The 23,711-nt window shown below is 53.4% G+C and overlaps 1 protein-coding gene across 1 annotated transcript; it reads left to right on the top strand.

Annotated features, from left to right (window-relative positions):
- Positions 1-216: 216 nt before the first annotated feature.
- Positions 217-23,709, top strand: TECTA (tectorin alpha). Its single transcript, XM_090123381.1, has 24 exons — positions 217-1,070; positions 2,233-2,297; positions 3,337-3,470; positions 4,426-4,713; positions 6,175-6,312; positions 6,778-6,943; positions 8,712-9,124; positions 9,472-10,042; positions 10,593-11,185; positions 12,217-12,790; positions 14,048-14,658; positions 14,776-15,337; positions 16,243-16,442; positions 17,571-17,954; positions 19,106-19,392; positions 19,468-19,748; positions 19,831-19,941; positions 20,034-20,236; positions 20,547-20,710; positions 20,827-21,075; positions 21,341-21,503; positions 21,785-21,872; positions 22,098-22,214; positions 22,689-23,709. The coding sequence occupies exons 2-24, from the start codon at positions 2,234-2,236 to the stop codon at positions 22,781-22,783; spliced, it is 6,456 nt and encodes a 2,151-aa protein (XP_089979507.1). The 5' UTR covers positions 217-1,070; position 2,233; the 3' UTR covers positions 22,784-23,709.
- The last annotated feature ends 2 nt before the right edge of the window (positions 23,710-23,711 follow it).

Raw genomic sequence — 23,711 nt, forward strand, 5'->3', positions numbered from 1 at the left:
ATCAAACTTAATCAGTGTAGACTTGCCCTGTAGAACAGGACCAGAATATTAAACTGCAGGAGGAGCAGAGGGAAACATGTTTTCACCAGTTTTCTCTGTCTTACAAACAGGATGAGAAGAGTCAATTGATTTTTTTTTCCTCTGCTGCTAACTCTAGAAATGGGAGGGAAGGGAAGAGTCGGGGTGCATGGAGCTGCAGGATGAGAGTCTTCCATGGGAATATCAGAGCCTTAAAAGCCCCCTGCCCTCCTGAAGGCAGTGGGAGGGGGTCCAGCACTATCCTCCCTGTGTGCCCCGTCAGCTGTGCCCCTCATGAATCCTGGCTGCGTGGGGATACTGGTGCAAAGGCTCCCAACAGTCCCCTGCTGACATTCCCCCATCAATCCCAATAAAACCTAACTCTGTCCCTGCACAGCGAGTGGGAATGGGAGCACCAGGACATGGTCTCCAGCAGACACGGAGAAGTGTGTATTGCTGGGTAAGGTTTTCCTCTCCCACCTGTAACAGCAGAGGTAAGTCGAGATGCAGAAACTAGAACAAGTCTTGGATGGAAAAGTAACGCATTGAAGCCTTGGGGCGCTGCCTTTGAAAGGTGCTTTAAGTCTCGCACTGTTAATGCTAATCCTGTAACACTATATAGATGGCTTTTTTTCTGCACTTACACAAAGGAGGAAGGGGCTCGATTCTTTGAGGCTTGTATTTTTTTTTTTCCCTTCAGCAAAAAGCAATGCTGAGCAGAGCGGCTGTGGGCAGCTGACATCACAGCCGAACCCAGCGAGGGGCTGGGAAGGAAGGGGCTTCTCCCCATCTCTGGGCCCGAATCCGATCTCAGATTAGTGTGCTGTTATCAAGAGGCACCAGGATTGCAACCTTACACTCCTCCAGCCCCGAACCAGCATTGGAGAAATCACACTTTCAGTTGGGAGAGCACCAGGACGGGGACATTGCTGCACTCCTCTGCAAGAGTTGGCCAAGAGCACCGGCATGAGCTCTGCACTGACATAGGAGTGCTGTCCTACAAAACTGGGCTACAAGTTGAGACCGCGTTGCTCCTGACGTCTGCAAAGCAGGTTGGTAATAATGTTTTTCTTATACCTGAAGAAATGCATTTGTGTATGCAGTGTGTTAAGTAACGTGTTCTGGATTTTCTGCTCCCAAGCAGTGCTGCTCTTGTGCTTGGGCTGCTGTACTGTTGTCTTCCCCATCGCTGCTAACAAACCCACAGCTGCTCTGATTTACAATAGCTGTAAAATCCCGTTGTCCTGCTTTCAGCTTTCCAAGATAGGGAATAAAGTAATGCTCTGCTCTGGTGGAACAAATTTTTCTCAACATGGGGTAAAGGGGATTTTGGCCAACACAGTTGACCACTGGAACGTGGAGGCACATCTGTGCCATTGCTCCTGGCAATGGGAGACAAACAGGAGCGGTGTGGGACAGGTGGTGACACATCCCCTGCTTGCTATAGAGCTGTGCTGTGCATGGCAGGTGTATGTGGGGATAATTAAAGTGGAGCTCTTGGAGCAATATAGAAATAAACCTATAGGGAGAGCATACAGAGACCTGTCATGGCCATTGGGTGCATGCAGTTGAAGTGCATGGGAATGTACAAAGAAGAGACAATCTGGAGGCTGCTGTAGAAGCTCAGGGTGTACTCAACGTAGAGGTGCAGTGCAAAGCTGTTTGCATGCTGCTGCTGCATGGTGCCTTCCTGCAAGCCCTGCTACGTGCAGAGAGCCAGAGAGACAGGCAAAGAAATCAAAGCAGGTGTTTTAGTGATATTTTCTATTGGATTAATAATGACTAACAAATTGCATTAGGCACGGAAGGAATTAGAGCTGGCAGAGGAGTTTGCTTTCCTGTTCCTAGCCTTGTATTTGCTTGTCTCTGTCATTGATTCTTGTTCAGCATGAAGTTGCCCAGCTGTGTAAGTGTTGGTGTCTCCAGTGCAAAGAGCTGAGTGACTGTGGAGAGGATGAGGCAGGAATTGCCTCTGAACAACAGGGTGAAACGGGGCAACACATTGCAGTGCTGCAGCTCCATGCAGTGACAGCTTGCTCTGCCAACACCTGCAGGGCCATTAACCATTAGCGATGGGAAGGGTTCAGTAGGCTTAACAAAGTAGACAGTTTGGGTCTACTTGGGTGAGGGACCCTCTGCAGTGCTGGGATGGATCGCTTGGGATGCGCTTTCCTTTGGAAGTGATGCATGTTTGGATTTCTCTCTGCCCTGTAGGATGAACACGCGATCGTTGCTCAGCACCTGGGCAGCCCTGCTGGTGGTAACTGTGCGGCACCAAGGTCAGTACTGCTCCCCTGTGCCCCAAAACTGCCCCAAAAAACATCCCCTTTCCCTTGGTCAGAGTGTAACAGCAAACAGTGTTTCCGTGGGTCTGGAGGGGTGGGAGCACAGGCGCTAATTGTGCGGTGGTGACAGAGTGCACTGTGGCAATGAACCTCCTGCCCGCACAAATGGCTCTCGCCTCATTGGGAGCAGTGAAGCAAGGATAGTTCAGGTTAAATGAGGAGCTGCTGTGCTGCTGGGAATATGAAGTTGGCAAAGCTGATAGGTACAGCAATCCCAGCAGCTCTGCAGAGCTCTAAGTGCGTAACCTAAGTGAGCGTGCATAGTGCATACATCTGAGTGCACACACAGAGATGGCTGTGGCTTTGCCATGGTACAGAATAGGGCCATGAAGAATTCCCAGTGACCAACATGTGCCAAGAAAATGATAAACTGGATGAGCAACGATCTGGTGTGGGGCTGAACGCAGGATCCCAAGGAACTCAGAGCTTTTTTATGGTACCAGCAGGGTTAGGCCAGGTTTCCCCTTGTTTCCATCCTCCTTGAGGCCAGACTGGGTTGGACTGACTGGTGGCACTGTCAGGCAGCCTCAAGCAGGGAGCATCCTTGGGGTTGTTGAATTGAGTATTCCTGGTGCCACTGAGCAGTGCACTTTGGGGCTACTGGGTGGTGCATTCTTAAGGCTGCTGAGCACAGCATCCATAGCTCAGGCAGCACAGAGCCCCATTTCTGTAAAAGACCTCTGAGCAGGCTGTCTGCAACCAGGGGCCTTTGAGAGGTGCAGGTTAAGACCTGGGAAATAAAAGCATGTTCCAAACTGAGGTAAACAGAGCTGTGTTTGTTTGGAAGCATTGTGGCTCCCCTTAGCTCTGCTCGAATGTCACAAGGGCTGTGTGCTGCTTTTCTACATCAAAGGGAGGAGGAGGGGAAAGAAAGCCCATCTAAGTCTCTGTTTGCTCAATGAAGGGTTTTGCTGGGCGCCCTCCCCAAAACCAGGAGGGGTCCCTGTAAGCACTGAACCCCCTCTCCTTGCAGTTCACGCCATGGCAAGTCTGTACCCATTTTGGCCGAACGACACAAAAACACCCAAAGTGGATGATGGGAGCTCTCCTGAGATCAAGCTTTCTGTTCCGTTCATCTTCTTTGGAGCCCCATACAGGACGGTTTATGTAAGTGGAGAACAGACTTTCCTTTTATTCTTTTCCTTGCCATTTGGCTGCACGTTAAACGCGCTCTCGCTGTCGTCAAGAGTGGGAAGATTTATTAGCACCCACCTGACAAGTTCTTAGATTTCATGAACTGATAGGTTTTATGATTAAGAAAGTCAAAGGTATAGTTAATGGGCTAATGTTCATGGGGAAGGAATATAAAAGGCAATAAATTTTTTTTGTAGGTGATTAAATGGTACAGTGAAGCTTAGGGCTTGACACAAGGAACATTATTCCTGTTCCATGACAAGAAACGAGAACATGCAGAGACCCATAGGAAAAAAGAAAGGGGTGATTTGGAGCTGTGTGGAGGTGCCTAAGTCAAGGGTGGGATGCTGCTGTGCTCAAATGGCAGAGCAGTGACGACTGGCATTGGGAGGGCTCCTGGAGTGGGCTGTCAGGGGTGAGCACTTCTCTGTGTGTCCCTAAATGCATCATAGGGTCATGGAATGGCTTGGGTTGGAAGGGACCCTAAAGACCACCTAACTCCAAGCCCTGCTGAAACCCCATAAGTCTCATAAATAAGGTTGTCCAAAGCCCCATCCAACCTGGCTGCTGGTTGGGGCACACACTGCACATGCTGTGGAATAATAATCCATTGCCCTGCGCAGCTACGCAGCCCTCTAGCCAGCTCTCAAAGGCTGGGTGCACACAGGGACTAGAGGCAGATCCCAACTGAGCTGGGTGCCAGCCTGCATGGCATTCTGATGGGTTCTCCATTGATCTGTAGGAGCCTGGTTGTGCAGACTTCCCTGGCTTTGTTGTGCTTGGGGCTTTATGAGTCCATTTGGCCAGGAATTCTCATGAGCTGCCATCATTGCAAACCATCCCCTGCCACAAAGCGCTCACCCCACGTTTTGTGATGAGCCAGCAGCTTGCTTAGGGCTCTCTCCAGTGACCCCATCTCCTTGGGCAGGTAAACAACAATGGCGTGATCTCCTTCAACTCATTGGTCAGCCAGTTCACACCTGAAGCCTTTCCACTGGCTGATGGCCGGGCCTTCGTTGCGCCCTTCTGGGCCGACGTGCACAATGGCATCCGTGGGGAGATCTACTACCGCGAGAGCACCGACCCTGAGCTGCTGGGCAGAGCCTCCAAGGACGTCCGCAAGTACTTCAAGGACATGGCGTCCTTCTCTGCCAGCTGGGTCTTCGTCGTCACCTGGGAGGAGGTGACGTTCTACGGGGGGAGCAGCACGACACCGGTAAGAGCAACAACTATGGTACGCGTGGTGGTGGCTGTGAGGATGGCCGTGAACGTAGGGATGGCCGTGGGCTTGACCCTGGGGATGGCCATGGGGTTGACCATAGGAATGGCCATGGGGTTGACCATAGGAATGGCCATGGCCGTGGGGATGGCAGTGAAGTGTTTTTCCCAGCTTGAATGGCATTTAAATTGCTGTAAGCTGTGACAGCAGCTGCCAGTGGGAGGTCTGTGCCATCCCACAGGAGATTGGGGTACAGGCAGTGTGTGAGGCCGTTGTTTGGGGAAATGGACTTTTTGTATTTGCTTGCACTCTGCAAGTGCCAGAAGTTGGCTGCTTCTGTCTCTAGAAGTTGGCTTCGAGAAGCAGTTCAGCTCTTTTCCATTTGTTAGAGAGGCTCGAGATGTAATGCATATTTTTGTGCCAGTCCTGGCAGCTCTTGCAGGAAAAAAATACACACGCATATATGTATTTGCAGACAGCAAGCAATATAGAGGTTCGTGTATTGCCTGAAGAATTACATTTGCAACACAATGCAATTTATCTTGGTACAGAGCAGCATTCCTGCTCGATAGTGGCCAAGGCTCTGGGTTGGCATGCAGAACAACGCAATGCAACTTAAGCAGGAAATTCATCGCAATGCAGAAAAGCTGCAGAAAACAATTTGGTGAATGTGGCCTCAGGGACACGGTTGTTACTCCGGTCTCTTGGTGGCTACGGAGCAAAAGCATGTGGCTTCTGATGGCTTATTTGTATGGCATCGGTGCCCAATGCATTTTTGGCCAAACTGGGTAGTTTGTGTGGTTGAGATAAACAGTTGTCTTTGAATGGATCCCATGGGAGACTGCTGCATGGAGAAAGTATGCAGAGTATAGGCACCTTCTGTTGTATAAGTGTAGATGTGAGGAGCATGGGTTTATGCTGCCTTGCCAGCCAGCAAAGTGTGTCCTTCTTGCACGGGGCCTGATTTTGTCTGAGCGTTTGGGGATGGAAATGCAGATTCATTTCAAGTGAAAGGAAGGGCAGATTGAGCAGGTAGTGATGGGAAGTGGCAGCCAAGCCAAACACATAACGTACATGGCTGCCTCGGCTGCAACGCACCGTTAATCACACTGTGGAATATGAATGCTGAAGGGAGCTGGGTAAGATAACATGTCGAGAAATAGAGCTAAGAGAGGGTAATGGGAAAGAATGGGTCATAGCAGCCGGCTGCTGGTCTCACACAAGCTTATTCTCTTGCTGCCATCTATTGGCACAGAATTGGATGGGGAGCAGCACTGTGGTTTCCCCAGACTGAAGCACCAGAGGGGATGGAGTGGTTGGGGTCACTGTGTGTTGGGTCGCATTTGGCTCCTACTGCACAGCACCATGGTGCTCCTGCTGTCCCCCTGGGTGGCACAAGGGTGGTGGGCAGCGGGAGAAAAGCAGCCTCACCTTGTGCATCTGTTGGTGCTTTCCCAGGTGAACACATTTCAGGCTGTTCTCATCACCGACGGGGTGTCATCCTTTGCCATATTTAACTACCAAGAGATCAGCTGGACCACGGGGACGGCCAGCGGAGGGGACCCCCTGACTGGGCTCGGTGGGGTAATGGCCCAGGTGAGGCTTTTGCTCCATCTCCAGCTCTCAGATGGCCACCCACATCTTTTCTAATGTACCTGTGCTTCCTTGTGCCTCCTGTTCCTTCAGCATCCCTGGCACTGTAGATGTACATCCCAGAATTTGTTGCCAGCAGCCATGCCACAGCCACCCCATCTGCCAAAAATGTGCTGCTGAGATGTGTCTTAAAGGCTACAGGCATTGAACTGTCCCTTCTGGGCTTCAGCCATGCCCAGGAGCATATATTTGCATTTATATGTGCATAAATATGTAAGCAGAGATCTGTACTGCTTGTAGTGCCTGTGGAATTTTCACTTGCATCCAAACTACCTGAAAACAGATTCCTGAAAAGCCACATTAGCACTAAACACAGCATGCCTGGAAATCACTGCGGGGTGCAGGGAGGTGCAGAGCTGCTTTCCTGCAGCAGGATACCTGACACAATCTGCTCTCTATCCATGTTAGGCTGGCTTCAATGGCGGAAATATCAGCAACTTCTTCAGCATCCCAGGCTCCAGAACCCCAGACATAGTCAATATAGAGCAAACAACCAACGTAAACGTCCCGGGGCGCTGGGCTTTCAAAATAGATGGCAGAGAAATAGATCCAGCCAACGGCTGCAGCCTGAGAGGTAAGGGAGGAATGGTGATGCCTTGTTACGTGTTGTGGGATGTAGAAGAGCAAAAGGTCCTGCAGTCTGAGTGCCCTGGGCTGCATGAGTGTGGTTTTGCCAAGGCAGACAAGGTCTGAGTGGGCAGCTCAGAGAAAACAGGGGGGCTGATGGAGCATTGGGAGCACTGTGCCATTTCCAACCACCAGCAAACAAAGCTGTCATCAGTGCTGGCTTTGTTGCATCCCTGCAGATTTATCAGCAATGCATTGTTAAAAGCTTCCATTTCTGCTGTCCAGGCCTATGATGTCAATTGCTGGGCAGTTTGCAGCAGTCAAATACCACTCATCTTAACTAATTTCTGCAGTGCTGATAGGGACAATGGGAAGCACCTAGGGACAGTCCTGTCCTCTTGCCCCTGGGATGGGAAAAGCTGTCAGAATGATCCCATGTCTGTGGATCTTGTGGGTCTTTTCCAACCTTGGTGATTCTATGATTCCATGATTCATGTCCTGTCTTTCTGTGGGAAGAATCATAGGTTTCTGAGCAGGATAAATTCCATGACCCTGCACCAATTACAGTGTCTGCACGTGCGTCAGTTCTGCTGTGGAGATATAGAGGGATGAAATGCACAGAGAGACAGAACAAGGACTGTGGTGTGGAGATAAAGGCATTGCCATTGGGCAAATAAAACTCATCAGGAACATGTACTCTGCTCTGGGAGTCTGCAAAACAAGCAGGTTGTCACCTGCTGCTAAATGCTGTCACCGTGCTGGGACATTTTGCTTCTTCACAGGCAACCTGTAGAGTCGTACCAAAGGAGACCTGCAACCCCAAAGGCTTTTTCAGCCCAAGACAGGGTTAGATTCCCACCACCCTAACAGCTTCCAGCTGCCACCCTAAGAAGAAAGGCCAGGTTTCACAATGGGACCAAAACCAGCCTCTGCTTCCAGCCTCTAGGGCAGTGTGCACGTCTCACCAGAAGGTCTGTGTGTCCCAGCAGCTGCTTGCTTGCTCTCACAAGTGGAGATGAACCATGAGGTGCTGGAGATGATGAGGCTCGCCGTGCATAACAGAGCTCATTTGGCAAAACCCCATACACCAGGATGGCTGATGCAGGAGCTGTTGAGCCTAAGAAGAGCTGTTGTTTGTTGCAAGTAGTTGGGAAATAGCTTTTTTTTTTTTTTTGGAGGCATGGAAGAGCACAAAAAGTTTAGGAGAGGTAAAGCAGGCAGCTCACACATCCGCCTGAAAGAGAGGTGTGAAAGTCAACCATATGGAGGAGAGGGAATCTCTCAAGGCGTCTGCCACCCTTTGCCTGTCTTCTCCTGCTGCTCACGTCTCTCACCAGGGAAACCTGCCTCCCTTACAGAGCCTCTGTGTGACAGCGGGCTGAGCATCCCCTCCTTGGTTCCCATCATCACCTATGCATGGATAGGAAGTTACTCTTCCAGCAGATCTTTGATTCCCTAGGCACCGTGAGCTCTTTTGGATTGGAAAGGAATTGTCTCTTAACCTCTGATGACAGAGGCACTCTTCGATGGGCAAAGCCACCTGAAGGGGGTTATTATAGGAAAAAGGGCAAAGCTAATAAGCACGGTGGCACACAAGCACAGTGCTGGTGTTGAAAGCGTTCTCCCCAGAGCAGCTGCTGTGCCCCCAGCTCTCCCTGCAGGTCACAGAAGCAAACCCCAGGACTTGTGTGACTGACTGGGTGACATTGTGCCTCTAGCTGCGGGTGAAGTTCCAATGTAAGTGTTTTCTTTTATCTCTTTTCCATGCTTTTTAGGACAGTTTCTCCACCAAGGGGAGATCTTCTGGGAGAACTCAAACTGCAGCACCAAGTGCCGCTGCCTGGATTTCAACAATGAGATCTTCTGCCAGGAGATGGCTTGCAGCCCGTTCGAAGCATGCGAGCCGAAGATCAAGTTCTTCCAGTGCGTGCCTGTGGAGAGCAGCACCTGCGTGGTGTTCGGAGATCCGCACTACCACACCTTCGATGGCTTCCTCTTTCACTTCCAGGGTTCCTGCTCCTACCTCCTCGCCAGGCAGTGCTGGCCAGGCTCCCAGCTGCCCTACTTCAACGTGGAAGCCAAGAATGAGAACCGAGGCGGCTCCTCCGTCTCCTGGCTGAGGGACATTTTTGTGGAGGTCTACTCGCATAAGATTGTCCTCCCAAAGGGCAGCTTTGGGAAAGCCAAGGTAAGAGCTACACTGAACAGCTGGAACTTGCCAGGTCTGGTCCTGATGGCGAGACCATGATAGCAGTCTTGTGTATTCCTTGGGAAGGGTGGAAGGCATGACAGCAAAGCCATGGGTCAACCGAGGCCTGAGGCTTATGGATGTATGGGCAGCCTTCTCCTAGAAGCGTGGAATCATTAAGGTTGGAAAGATGACTAAGACCATCTTAGTCCAACCATCAACCCATCCACTTTAGATCATGTCACCCATCTGTAAACATAAGGCCCTGCAGTGGGGTCCCGTACCCCTCATGTAAAACCTCAGCTTTTTTTCCACAGTGGCTCAGTCCTCTGGTCATGTTCCCACAGGTCGATGACTTGGTGGTGTCCTTACCCATCTCCCTGGAATTGGGCGCAATCAAAGTCTACCAAAGCGGCTTGTCCACAGCCCTGGAGACTGATTTTGGCCTGCTGGTGACTTACGATGGCCAACACTATGCCTCCATCTCCGTTCCTGGCACGTACATCAATGGCACGTGCGGTCTGTGCGGGAATTACAACAAAGACCCCGAGGACGATGCGCTGCGCTCGGATGGCAGGTTGGCCTCTTCTGTGCCAGAACTGGGCGAGAGCTGGCGAGTGCCTCACCCCGATAGGAAGTGCTCACCTGGCTGCGTGGAGAACTGCAGCATCTGCGATGCCTCCACCGAATCCCTCTATTTCTCCCCCGAATATTGCGGCTTCCTCAACAAGAGCGGCGGGCCGCTGTGGGAGTGTGGCTCCGTCGTGGACCCTACTGCCTTCGTACACAGCTGTGTCTATGATCTGTGCAGTGCCCGGGAGAACAGCACCGGGCTGTGCCAAGCCATCCAGGCGTACGCCGCGGTGTGCCAAGGCCTGGGCATCCCGGTGGGAGAATGGCGTGCCCAGATGGGATGCGGTAAGTGTGGGTGTGCTGGTGCTGGGGGCGATTTGTGGTGTCTGCCTGAGGTCCTGGTGTGGGAGAGAGCCGGGATGAGGGACCACATAAATGGGAGAAATGAAAGAAATGAGGGAAATGAAAGGGATAATGTTGCCTGAGGCAAAGGGGGTCTGGCAAAAGCCACTTCTCTGCAATGTGAGAGTTTCATGATAGCCAATGGGTGGCAAGAGTCAGGCAGGAGGGGGGAGCTCGGGAATGCCGTGTGAGCAGTGGGCTGCTGTGCTGACAGCCTGGACCGGAGTTGGGGAGTTTGCTGGCAGTTTGCTGGTCAGTGCACCCTCCTTGCTTTTGGTAGCAAATAGTTGGAGGAGGAGGCTCAGTGGTGCAGGGGCTGCTTCAGAGAAGCTTTTGCTTGCATTAAGAGAATGGCCAACAAAGTGTGGGTGAGAAATGGAAGATCCAAGTCTACTGTAAAGTGGGAATGCTAGGTCATTTTACGCTGGTTCCTAGCTCAGATCCACATGATAACACGGTCATCCTGTTATTTGTGTCCCCTTGGCACCTGCAGAGGCAGCCGTGCAGTGCCCGGAGCACAGCCACTACTCAGTATGTGCCAGTGGCTGCCCTGCCACCTGCTCAGACCTGACAGCCCCACTGCGCTGCACTGCACCCTGCACCGAGGGCTGTGAGTGCGACGATGGCCACGTGCTGAGCGCCGACCGCTGCGTCCCTGTGCAGAAGTGTGGCTGTGACGTGGACGGACGGTACTACGCCATCGGAGAGGTGTTCTGGGCAACAGCGAACTGCACAGCAGAGTGCCAGTGCGAGGACGGCGGGGAGGCCAAGTGCTTCAACACCAGCTGCCCCGAAGGAGAGGTTTGCACCATTGAGGATGGCTACCGGGGCTGCTACCCAAAGCGGGAGGGCCTGTGTTCAGTGGGACAGAACCAGGTGCTGCGGACGTTTGACGGCGTCACCTTCCCCTATCCGTTGGAGCACTCTTACACGCTGCTCAAAACCTGCATGGAGAAGCCTGACTTCATCGAGGTGGACATCAGCCAGAAGAAGCCAGGATACGCTCCCAATGGGCTGCGTGTCGTGCGGATCCAGGTGGTCGGCCAGGAGGTGAAGGTTGGAGGAGCCAGCCTGTCGGAGGTCAAGGTAAGGCTGTCACTAAGGTGGGAGGCATCGGCTTGTGCCATGCCCCAGTGTCCCCATGGAGAAGAGCTTATGGGTGTACGGCTCTGGACTGTTCCTTGAGATCAGAGCCATCACAAGTGTCAAAGTCTACTCATCTCTCATATCCAAGGCAAGAGGTAAAAGGACTGGGATTGCATCCACCCGTGGTCCCCATCCCATAGACTTCATGGCAGCCACCAGCACTGGTGAGAAGACCACGGGTGCTCATCAAGACCCTGTTCTCACAGCCCAGCTCATGCAAATCCTCCACACCAAGGAGCTAGGGGAAAGCAGAGGGTATCTTATTGTATCTTGAAAGCACTTGTATTTTGATTGAGGTCAAAATAAAGTGGCTATAGTCAGCAAAACAGCTGTGGAAAAGAAGGAATACCCCAGCCCTGAAGGTCTCCGTGCTTTCTGAATCCTAGCCATACCCATTTTTCCTGTTTTACAGCTGAGGTTTTGCTCTTTGTCCTGTCAGGCCAAGACAGCCACAGTAGAGCAGACAGAATGTCATGCTGTCACAAACCGTTAACTGGACCCACTGCTAAAATTCCCAGCTATTTCCTATTTGCCAAGCATTTATTAGCAGTGAGCAGTGGTGCAGGATGCAGAAAGGATGCAGTCAGGTGAGGCAGCCCTAAGCTCAAGGCTTCATTGGGAGCACATGGAGCAGTTGCCATCAAGGTAGAGGAGGAGGGCAATACCATGGTGTCTGTACCATAGGATTTAATGTAGGGTTGCATCTGTCCATGGCTTTGTAGCACTGCTATTCCTGTTTGCTTGCCAAGCCAAATAAGGAGGCTTTCTGAATGCTGCAGTTTTCTCCTCTAGCTTACTCTTGCTTGAATTTGCTCAGTCTTTGAATGAAATGCAAGGAAATGACTGCATCCTCCCATGTGAAGGAGATTCCCGGCCTTCAAGGGTGGAGACCAGGTTCAGCCTTCCTGTCGTGGTGCAGACGGGACCATCTTGCAGAGTCACGTTGCCCTTACCAATGCCTTCCCCTGCAGGTGAATGGCTATGATGTGGACCTGCCGTATTTCCACCCTTCTGGCCACCTGGAGATCTACCGCACTGACAACGGCACTGTGACGGAGTCAGAGGGGCTCCTGAGCATTGGCTACTACGATTCAGGCCTCCTGGAGATCCACCTCTCCACCGCCTACTTCAACTGCACTGGGGGTCTGTGTGGCTTCTTCAATGGCAACACCAGTGATGAGTTTTGCACGCCCAAGGGCAAGTGCACGGACAACCTGGAGCTCTTCCTGGAGAGCTGGACGACGTTCGATGAGATCTGCAACGGGGAGTGCGGGGACCTCCTCAAGGCATGCAACAATGACTCGGAGCTGCTCAAGACTTACCGGAGCCGCTCCAACTGCGGTATCATCAATGACCCCACCAACAGCTCCTTCCTGGAGTGCCACAGCGTGGTCAACGTCTCAGCCTACTACAGGACGTGCCTCTTCCGCCTGTGCCAGAGCGGAGGCAACCAGTCAGAGCTGTGCGATGCAGTGGCACGCTATGCCAGTGCCTGCAAGAACGCCGAGGTGGACGTCGGCCAGTGGAGGAGCCACAGCTTTTGCCGTGAGTCTACAAAAGCTTTTGAGTATCTGGAGCGGTAAGGAGGAGATGTAGCCCCCTCCGCTTTGGGATGGGTCTTTTTCTTGGGAGCTGATGGGTGTTCAGAGGTCGGTCCCCATTTTTATGGGACCTTGCCCTGCACCTTGTCGTTGGTGCGTACTTCGTAATGATGTTCCTTTGAAACAAAACTGGAAAACCATTTAGAAGAAGCACCCCAACCTTATTGGTTGCTGGGAGCAAAACAGCACCACAGAATGTACAGCATTTACAGAAGTCTGAAATCGCAGTGGTGGGTGGGCAGACTTGCATAAATTGGGGCTATTTTCTTGCTCTCTTGGCTACCACAGAGGTTGTTGTCATCAAAAGAGCTACATCCAATGGAGCCATCCTCCGCAATGGAGACTGAGGCATACAAAGCACTCTCCTCAGTAGCATACCAAAGGGAAAGAGGCTGCATCCTGCTCACATACCAAAAGTCTCTCCGTTGTTTCACTTGGGAAGCAGCATTTGCAAAGCCTGTGCCATATCACGATCAGGAGCTCACTCATATTAGCAAGGGCAAGCCAGCAGATGACCAGTGCATGGTGGGACCACAGCATGACCCAAAGACGAGGATCTCACCTATCAATGGTAGTTTCTAAGTGACACCTTTGCCCACAGAGGCAGATTCCCCCATTAAGCAGTTTTGTGATGGTGTTTCAGGAGACACAAGGAGGTTTACGATGCGGTGCAGGAGCGTTCCAGGGCTGCAGATGGTGGCTGACAGTACAGTAAGCCATCACCAGAGGATAATTTGAATACGGCATGTTTTTAGCTCTGGCTGTAAACCTACCGTTGATGGGAAAACATTCATAATTCAACAGCGAATGGGAAAAATGTCCAGCATGGCTATACAGAGTAGGCAGCCCACTTCTCTGCTGTGCAAGTTGTAGAGAGGCATCCCTTTGGGAGTGGGGCGTCCATTTTTAAGTGGGGTCTCCATTTGGAAGAGGGAAGCAGGACGTCCTCTTTGGGTTGGCAGGAGAAGCCATCACTTGGCATGGGATTGTGATGTGAGGAGGGAGGTGGCAGAGAGGAGTAGGAGTAATGGAGGAAGTGGGAATACCCAGTGGCAGGCAGGCTGCTGGGACTAGTTCTCTATTTATACCGAGTGAGTTGGTATTCACCTCGTGTCCACCTTCTGTCTGTAATCCACCTTGGTGCTCCTTGCACCACGGCTGCAGGAGCTTCTAACTCACACACTTCATTTGATGCCCCCAGCCCTGGCGTGCCCAGAGAACAGCCATTTTGAGGAGTGCATGAGCTGCGTGGAGACTTGTGAGACTCTAGCCACAGGTCCTGTCTGCATGGACACCTGCACAGAGGGCTGCCAGTGCGACGAGGGCTTTGCCCTGCGTGGTTCCCGCTGCGTGCCCCGTGGCGAGTGCGGCTGCAACTTTGAGGGCCGCCAGCTGGCCACCAACCAGACCTTCTGGATGGACATCTCCTGCCACTTCCTCTGCTACTGCAATGGCTCAGACAACAGCGTGTACTGCGAGAACATCTCCTGCAAGGACGATGAGTACTGCCTAGAAGAGAACGGCCTCTACTACTGCCATGTCCGCACTGATGCCTCTTGCATCGTCTCTGGCTATGGGCACTACCTGACGTTTGATGGCTTCTCGTTCGACTTCCAGAGCAGCTGTGCCCTGGTGCTGTGCACCACCATCTCACGGCCACGTGCAGAGCGGTCAGACACCTTCCCCACATTCACTGTCACGGCCAAGAACGAGGATCGTGACACCTCCCTGGCCCTGTGGGTGAAGCAAGTGGAGGTGGAGGTCTTCAACTACAACATTGTCATCCACCGTGCCTACAAGTACACCGTGATGGTGAGTAGGGCCGTGAGGGTCGGGTGGTGCTGAAGGATGATCCCTTCCCACCCCAGCTGCAGCTCCAGGTGCTTTCTCTATGCACAAAGTCTTGCTGTCTCATTTCCTTCCCCACAGATCAACAATGAACGGCTCTACCTACCCCTGAAGCTGGGCCAGGGCAAAGTGAACATCTTCGCCTTTGGTTTCCACATTGTGGTGGAGACTGACTTTGGGCTGAAGGTGGTGTACGACTGGAAGACCTTCCTCTCCGTCACCATCCCGCGCAGCTTCCAGAACCTGACCTACGGCCTCTGCGGCCGCTACAACGGCAACCCCGACGATGACCTGGTGACTGCGGGTGGCATGCCTGCCTTTGGCATCACTGACTTCGTGCAGAGCTGGGCCAAGCGGGACACCTTCTGTCGGGTGGGCTGTGGCGACCGCTGCCCAGCCTGTGGCAAAGTGGAAGGTTTCTGGAAACCCCAGCAGCTCTGCAGCCTCATTCCCAGCCAAAGCGGTGTCTTCGCCAAGTGCCACAGCAAAATCAACCCCAGCTATTTCTACAAGAACTGCCTCTTTGACACGTGTGTTGATGGGGGAGCCATGCAGACAGCCTGCGGCTGGCTGCAAAACTATGCCAGCACGTGCCAGACACAGGGCATCGCCATCATCGGCTGGAGGAACTTCACCTCGTGCTGTAAGCGCTGCCCTGCCAACAGGTTCTTATGTAGCCCTCTGGCCAGCTATGAGTCCTCAGTTTGATCACTAATATAGAGAGGTGGTCAATTGGAAGCCCCAGGACCATGGAAGTGTCAATGTCATGGCAGTGGCACCATGTCAGAGTTGACCTGGGGCACGCCAGGGCCACAGTGGTACAGGCACATGCAGCTGAATTTGTTCCCCAGGAGTTTTAGTTGTGAGCTTTGCAGCCAGCAGTGTTTCCTCTAATGAAGTTGCTTGCTATTGTCAATAAGATTACACTGCAGTGTTCAATTAGGCTCCTGAGGATGGGAGTCATGAGCCTCCCTGGCAGCCGCTCTATCTGGCAAATCAGCTGGGAAGTAATTGCTATCAGTAACAAGACAAAAAATTAAATTTATGTCATTCTTCCTCCTAACGAACCACCTCTCAGCTCTGGAGGAATCATTTCAGCAGTGCAGGGGCAGCATGGCCACATGCCTACACCCATGTCCCTGCCCCACATGGTTCCTGGTGAGCTGGTGGCACCTTTGAGTGTGCAGTGGCCAAACAATGAAGGTGAGCTGTCAGTGGCACATACACTGAAACATGTCCCCATGCTGTCTAGAGTCCAGAGGACCACCAGGAGCACCCCTGTCATCCAGCATAGGGGTCAGCAGGAGTGACCAGTAGCAGGGCAGCAGACAGCAACACAGAGTTTGTGCACTGTATGCATCATCAAAACTCAGTCTTTGTGTGCCAGTAGTAGGACTCAATAATCCCAGTGTGACCCTCCCAGCTCACAATAATCTATGATGATTCCCCGTGAGATTATGGCTGGCAGCCATCAGACTGTAAAAGGAAGGAGCAGGTAGGAGAAGTCCTTAATCTGCAGGGAATTAATCCACCTCCCTCCCGTTGCAGCTGTCAGCTGTCCCCCCAACAGCCACTATGAGAGCTGTGTGTCCCTATGCCAGCCCCGCTGTGCCGCCATCCGCCTGAAGAGCGACTGCGGCCACTACTGCGTGGAGGGCTGCCAGTGTGACCCCGGCTACGTGCTGAATGGCAAGAGCTGCATCCTGCCTCAGAACTGCGGCTGCTACTCTGATGGCAAATATTACGAGGTACGCCGGGAGCATTCTTCCCTCGGTGCCCTCATTGTAACCCTTTGTGATAATCCTTGAAGGTGGGATGTGCGATCCAAGGGTGTCACGTTGTGCCTGGTCACCATGGTACTTGGTGAAGGATCTAAGGATCCAAGCAGGGCTCGCATGCGAAACACTGACCTCCCAACACAGGGCTCTGTGTGATTTGAGATGAGCCAAAAACAAGGGCAGGATATGACAGGGTGCCAGCAGGCCCAGGGGGACAGAGGAGAGCAAAATCATTTCTGGCACATCACACGTCCTTCATCGTGTGGTTGTTGGGTGAGGATGGTTTGGGAGAGGGTGCTGGGACAGGGGGCTGGCGAGCAGGGTTGTTCAGCACTTGCAGCCGTGTTGTTGTGCATGCGGTGAGCATAGTGCTGCTTTTGAAATCTACTTATTTGTAACCATGCGATGTTCGTTGGGATTCTGATCTATCAGTGTGATGCATTAATCACCACACCACAGTACAGCAGTTGTAATGCATCATGGGATCCCAAAGGACAGAGGCAGCGCAGAGGCAGGATTACTGTTATGGTGCAGGACACTGTTATAGTGCTGTTTTGAGGGAGGAGTGGCTCGAAGCCAGCCAGGTGCCATTGCCATCCTCCACATTTCCTTTGTCAGATGTTCATATTCCTGTTCTGTGTTGGGTTGGAAGCAGGCAGGCATGGTGTCTGCACCAGTCTGGTCAGCTCAGAAAGACAGTTATTTTGATGAAGGGCCTTTAAACAACCAGTGAGTTGCAGGATGCACTTTTACAGCAAGATTCCCCTCTGGTGGTCAGTGCGTCGAGATTAGTGCAGCCCTTATCTGTAGCTGCAGTCTCTTGCTTTGTTTTGTGCCGAGATGCTGGGGCACATCCACTCTGCTCGCCCACTTTGGACTCGTGCTCACTGTAGGGCTCACTATAGGGGTTTATCAGTTGTTTGCAAGTTTGGTTCTGTTCCGGAGAGGCACTCGGTGTGTTCTTTATGCTCTCTGCTCAGTCATTATCACCCGCTTTCCCTTTTTACATGGAGAAAGGGAGCAAATCCATGCAGAATGTCCACAGAGGGCCTTGCAGAGGTTCCCAGCCCCCCGACCCACCACCCCTTCCTCTTGCAGCCCAAGCAGCTCTTCTGGAACGGGGACTGCACACGGCGATGCCGCTGCTTCCGGCGCAACCTGATCCAATGCGACCCGCGGCACTGCAAGTCGGACGAGGAGTGCGCCTCACGCAACGGCGTGCGCGGCTGCTTCAGCACACGCAGCTCCTTCTGCCTGGCGGCGGGCGGCGGAGTCTTCCGCACCTTCGACGGCGCCTTCCTCCGCTTCCCCGCCAACTGCGCCTTCGTGCTGTCCACCATCTGCCAGAAGCTGCCCGACTTCTCCTTCCAGCTCATCATCAACTTCGACAAGTGGTCCTCGCCCAACCTCACCGTCATCTCCCCCGTGTACTTCTACATCAACGAGGAGCAGATCCTCATCAGTGACAGGAGTACGGTCAAGGTGAGGTCTTGCTGAGGTCGGGGTCCATCTCCTGAGCCGAAGCGGTGTGACACTGATGGTCATGGCAGTAGAAGCAGCTTCATGTGAGACAAGCAGCCGCTCTCTGTTGTGCTGGGCAGAGGGACATTGGCCAGTTTGAGAGGAATGTCGGTGGTCTGATGGGGGTGAGCCCATCACTGTGCCCATCATCTCGTGCAACCCCTTGGTGAGAGGGGGACACAGATCCAAAAGTATAATCATTGAAGAATAATATAATCTCGCAGAAACCATCATGTAGGCTGCCATACTAATTAAGAAAATTTGGAGAACACAGGCACCTAAATAGAAGGCGGCTGCTCTTGAATCTAGATATTTCTTAGGCATCAATATGTAATGGACTCTGACTTTTTACATGGCTGGAATGCTTCTTATGGTAGTACACCATCAGCAGTAGTTGTAGGGAAGGCTTAGTTCTTCTCATATAGAAATGTTCAGTGATTTTAATCTGAAAGAGTGTAGATTTAGACTAGATGTTGGAAAGAAATTCTTTACTGTGAGGGTGGTGAGAAACTGGAACAGGTTGCCCAGTGAGGCTGTGAATGCCCCCTCCCTGGAAGCGTTCAAAGTCAGGCTGGATGGGAGCTGTGAGCAGCCTGGTCTAGAGGGAGGTGTCCCTGCCTTTAGCAGAGGGTTGGAACTGGATGATCTTAAAGGTCCCTTCCAACCCAAACCATTCTGTGATTCTATGATCTACTGGATCTTGCTGCTGTGCATTCATCACCTCTGTATCTATTTAAAGTTATCCTTGCTTGATTTTATCACAGAATCTGGAGGTGGAAACAGAGGACGATGTGGAATATGCATAAGGGCATTCTGATTTTGGGGTAGAGAGACATCACATGTGGCCTGTCTTAGCACGAGAGGACTTGTGAGCAGGAGCCCATGCGCGTTTGTATGGGCTGGCTTGTACTGTGGCCTTATGCTGGCACGTAAGGGAGGCAAGGACTTCAGAGTGATTCGCTGGAGATTAGGAAAGGCAGCTGCTAAAGCAGAGCTCGTGTTTGCATGCTTGGGGTACTGGAAAACATTTGTGGAGACTGCAGGGGGATGGTGCTCCTGCCCAGTGGTGGGGAGGATGAAGGGATGTCATCCTTGCGTCCCCCCTGTGCCAGGTGAATGGCAGCCTCGTGAGCATCCCCTTCGTCACGGGACTCTCCACCAAGATCTACAGCCAGGAGGGCTTCCTGGTGATCGACTCCGGCCCTGACATCCAGATCCGCTACAACGGCTTCAACGTCATCAAGATCACCATCGGAGACCGGCTGCAGAACAAGGTGTGCGGGCTGTGCGGCAACTTCAACGGCGACCCGGCGGATGACTACGCGACGCTGCGGGGCAAACCGGTGGTCAGCAGCGTGGTGCTGGCACAGAGCTGGAAAACCAACGGCATGCAGAAGAGGTGAGGTGGACGTGGTGGGCGGGCAGGGGGCTGGGCAGTTGGGGACCCCCCCCACGACGTGTCCGGTGCCTGCAGCTGCAACGAGCTGCAGTACTCCCAGTACGCCGCGTCCTGCGACAACGTCCAGATCCAGAAGCTGCAGAGCGACAGCTACTGCTTGAAGCTGACAGATATGAAGGGCTTCTTCCAGCCCTGCTACGGCCTCCTGGACCCTCTGCCCTTCTATGAGTCCTGCTTCCTGGACGGCTGCTACAACCGCAAGCAGGTGCAGCTGTGCGGCTCACTGGCCGCCTATGGTGAAGCGTGCCGTACTTTCGGCATCCTGGGCACCGAGTGGATTGAGAAGGAGAATTGCTGTAAGCAAGATGGGCTCCTGTGGGTGCTCAGAGTGCACTGTGCCCAGAGCACAAGGGTAAAGGTGCGTCTCGCGCTGTTTAGCAGGAGTGGTGGAGGACCCCTGTGCTGGCGCCGACTGCCCCAACCGCACCTGCGAGCTGGATGATGGCGGGGAGCTGTGTGGCTGCATTGAGCCCCCACCCTACGGCAACAGTGAGCCCGGGCTGGGAGGGATGACTGGGATGGGGATCTGGGCCCAGGGTGTCCTTTCAGTTGGTTCCATGAGCCTTCTCCTTCTCTCCTAGCCACCCATGACATCATTGATGCAGAGGTGACGTGCAAAGCCGCACAAATGGAGGTGTCCATCTCCAAGTGCAAGCTGTTCCAGCTGGGCTTCGAGCGCGAGGGCGTACGGGTCAATGACCGCCACTGTCCTGGCATAGAGGGCGAGGACTTCATCTCCTTCCAGATCAACAACACCAAGGGCAATTGCGGCAACCTGGTGCAGGTGGGACAGAGTGATGGGCTAATGGGCCCGGGGTGGATGCTGCAGGCATTGGGTATTGTCTCATCTGCGAGCAATGGGACAGGAAGGGCAGCAAGGGCACAGCGTGCTATAGGGTGGCTCATCAATGGTGAAAGGGACCCAAGAGGTGGCCAGCACTTGGGACGCATCTTGCCTTGAGCCTCGGTCATATTTGGGTAGGAGAAATGGTATTTTCAGAGTCACACCATATGTTTTGGGTCTGAGGCATCTGCCACAAGTGGGAGATCAGAGATGGTCACTTTAGAGGGATGCCGCGTTCTGCCTTCTGCAGTCCAACAGCACTCACATCGTATACAAGAACACAGTGTGGATTGAAAGCGCGAACAACACAGGCAACATCATCACCCGGGACCGGACCATCAACGTGGAATTTTCCTGTGCCTATGAGCTGGACATCAAGATCTCTCTGGACTCGGTCGTGCGACCAATGCTCAGGTCAGAGCAGGGCAAGGAGTGCATGTGTGTGCATGGACAGCAAGGTTACAATATGCAAACAACAGCCAATGCGAGGTCCAAGACTCATTTTTGTTTTCTTTTTTTCTTTTTATTAGTGTGATCAACCTGACAGTGCCAACGCAGGAAGGAAGCTTCACAACCAAGATGGCCCTGTACAAAAACTCCTCCTACAAGCACCCGTACCGGCAGGGGGAAGTGGTGCTGACCACGCGGGACGTGCTCTATGTGGGGGTTTTTGTGGTGGGGGCTGACTCCAACCACCTGATCCTGATGCTGAACAAGTGCTACGCAACGCCCTCACGGGACAGCAATGACAAACTGCGCTACTTCATCATTGAGGGAGGGTGAGTGACTGCAGGTGCCTTGGTTTGGTTATCTATGGAAAGCATAGCTCCACAGGAGCTACTACGAAGACACCTAGGTCTGTCCTAGCCAAAACTGGCATGTGTCATAGGGGTGAAGAAACATGGGTCCTATGATGCTCATATAGGTACAGTGGCATCAAGGAGAATAGCTGAAGGATTTGGGCAAGGGAGACTCATAGCAGCGTTGCTTGAATGAGGGTCCCAGTCACAGAAGCACCATGGCCAGCTTTTGTTCTGCTCGCAGGTGCCAAAACTTGAAGGACAACACCATTGGCATAGAGGAGAATGGGGTGTCCCTGACCTGTCGCTTCCATGTCACTGTCTTCAAGTTCATCGGGGACTACGACGAAGTCCACCTGCACTGTGCTGTTTCACTGTGTGACTCGGAGAAGTATTCCTGCAAAATAGTAAGTGAGGCTAAGGCTGAGGGTCGCTAGGGTTGGGGGTTTTCTGAGGCAGAGGTGGAACATGTAGTGCATGGCTCATGTGTTCAAGGGGCAGCCAGAGAGGCAGCCTTGAGGAAGAGATGGGGAGGACCGAACCTCCCTCTGGCTGCAGGGAGGAGAGCTCTGCTGTGGGAAGACCTCAGCTGTGTTGGGAGGGGATCTCCTGGGGGTCGGGTTGGAGGTGTGTAGAGAGGGCTTGGTCAGTGGCCAAGAGTGATAAATGTGCTGACATCTCCATGCAGAACTGCCCCCAGCACCGGCGGTCAGCCAGCGCCTTCACCCACGAGGCCCACGAGCAGATCCTGTCAGTGGGGCCCATTCGGAGGAAACGTAAGTGCGTGTGGCCCTGAGGACAGGCATGAGGGGGTCTTCCACCTTAAGTGATGATCCCCTTGGTGCAAGGAGAGATGGCCAGGACATGGGAGTGAGCACCTGCAAGGTGATGGGAGGATTCCAGTAGGACTTTCCATCACTGGAGGGAGTGGGTGTCCTGGGTGGGCAACTGAGGGCAGCTCAGGATCCAGCAGCATCTCTCACTATCTGTCACGCACAAAGGATCAGACTGGTGTGAGGACAACGGTGGCTGTGAGCAGATCTGCACGAGTCAGGCGGATGGACCCCTGTGCAGCTGTGTGACAGGGACACTGCAAGGGGACGGCAAGAGCTGCAGGGGTAAGCACGGGGGCTTGGCCCAGTCATCGTGTGGGGTGGGCAGGGACATCTGTGCAACAGAGGTGCTGCTGGCATCCAGAGATGGAGGGAAGGCAGCCTTTTTTGGATCAGGACGGAGATGAGGCTTGGATAATGCATGCCTTCGGTTAGCTGGAGTGGGATGGAGGCATTTAGCTGTGTGGACATGGAGTGCTGCAAATCTGGTGATGCTTTACCATGAATGGCTTGTCAGGCAGTCACTCAACAGGGAGCATAAGGGGCTTTGCTTGGGGCAGTGTGGGTTTGGCAGCACAATGTCTGCAGAAGAGCAGGGCTATATGGAGGAGCAAGGTAGACTGGGCAGTGGTTTGTTGATGGGCTTCCCAGCTGAGAGGTGATCAGCTCATGGGGTCTGTGGAAGGGGTTGCCTGCAGGTCCCACCTAACTTTCAAGTGTCTGTTGTATCCATGCAAGTAATTCTTTTTCGTTTTGCAGCCTCCAGCTCTTCAGCAGACAGCCGAGCCCAAGCAAGCCTTCTGGTGGTGGCACAGCTGTGGCTGTGGGTGGCTCTGCAGGACCCAACCTCATAGGGGTGGCTCTGCTGCCCAGCCATGTACTGTTCTCGTGTCAGCCCGAGTCTCTGTAGGGTAGCAGCCAGCACCCCCAGCGACAAACCCACCGCCGAGCCGGCCCCTCGGGGGTAGGAGGGATTGGGATCGACCTGAAGTGAGGAGGGATGATCACTGGAAACACAGAAGGCACCTTGACAGCAGCGGAGATCAGGAAGCTTACAGGGCTTGCAGCTTTTCCCCACGTTCTGTCCTGTAGCATTTTGCCCAGGTGGGCAGCACCTCTGTTAGTAGAGCAGGATGGGCTGAGCCTCATCCACGTGTACCATCCGTACCCTCAGAGGGGCTTCTGCCCCCGGTGGGGGAGGGGCCTTTCCGAGGGCCTGGGACAACGACAATCGGCATCATCAGAGCGCTGGGATGCAGCCAGAGGTAGGTGGCACCGCGCAGGGCACGGAGCGGAGGAGCACGCTCGGCTTGGAGGACGTTGGCATCGCATGGGAACTCATCATCCTTCAGATCTGCATCCGAGGGAGCGGCGGGGGTGCGGGGCAGAGGGCTGAGCGTGCGTCCGGGGGGGGCGGAGAGCACGGGCAGTGCTTTGGGAGAGAGAAGCGTGCTGTAGGAAGAGGAGAAAAGGAGCACGGCGTCTTTTGAGGGGTGAGGGAAGGGGGGAAGCACGCACAACGGGGGTGGTGCCGGGGGTCGGGGCGAGGGTCGGCGCTGGGGGTCGTTTCTGTGGGTGACTGGTCTGGTGTTGGTAAATTGTGACACGGCTGCGTGGGAATAAAAAGTGTTGTACTCCTTCGTAAGAAGCGTCGTCCGGCGTGGTGGAGCAGAGCGGGGAGGGAGGCCGGGAGGCACCGATGGGGGGGGGACTTGGGCAGGTGGGCTTGTGTGCGAGCAGAAGCGGTGGGAATCACGGCTGCGTTGGGCAGCAGAGCAGCTC

The sequence above is a fragment of the Phasianus colchicus genome, chromosome 23, assembly GCF_987193195.1.
Source record: "Phasianus colchicus chromosome 23, bPhaCol1.hap1.1, whole genome shotgun sequence".
Classification (NCBI taxonomy): Eukaryota; Metazoa; Chordata; class Aves; order Galliformes; family Phasianidae; genus Phasianus; species Phasianus colchicus.

Coding starts and splice junctions, on each gene's coding strand:
- TECTA (XM_090123381.1), top strand. CDS start 2,234: ATGAACACGCGATCGTTGCTCAGCACCTGGGCAGCCCTGCTGGTGGTA. Junction 10,043..10,592: donor GCGTGCCCAGATGGGATGCG/GTAAGTGTGGGT, acceptor TGGCACCTGCAG/AGGCAGCCGTGCAGTGCCCG. Junction 19,393..19,467: donor ACCAACGGCATGCAGAAGAG/GTGAGGTGGACG, acceptor CGGTGCCTGCAG/CTGCAACGAGCTGCAGTACT.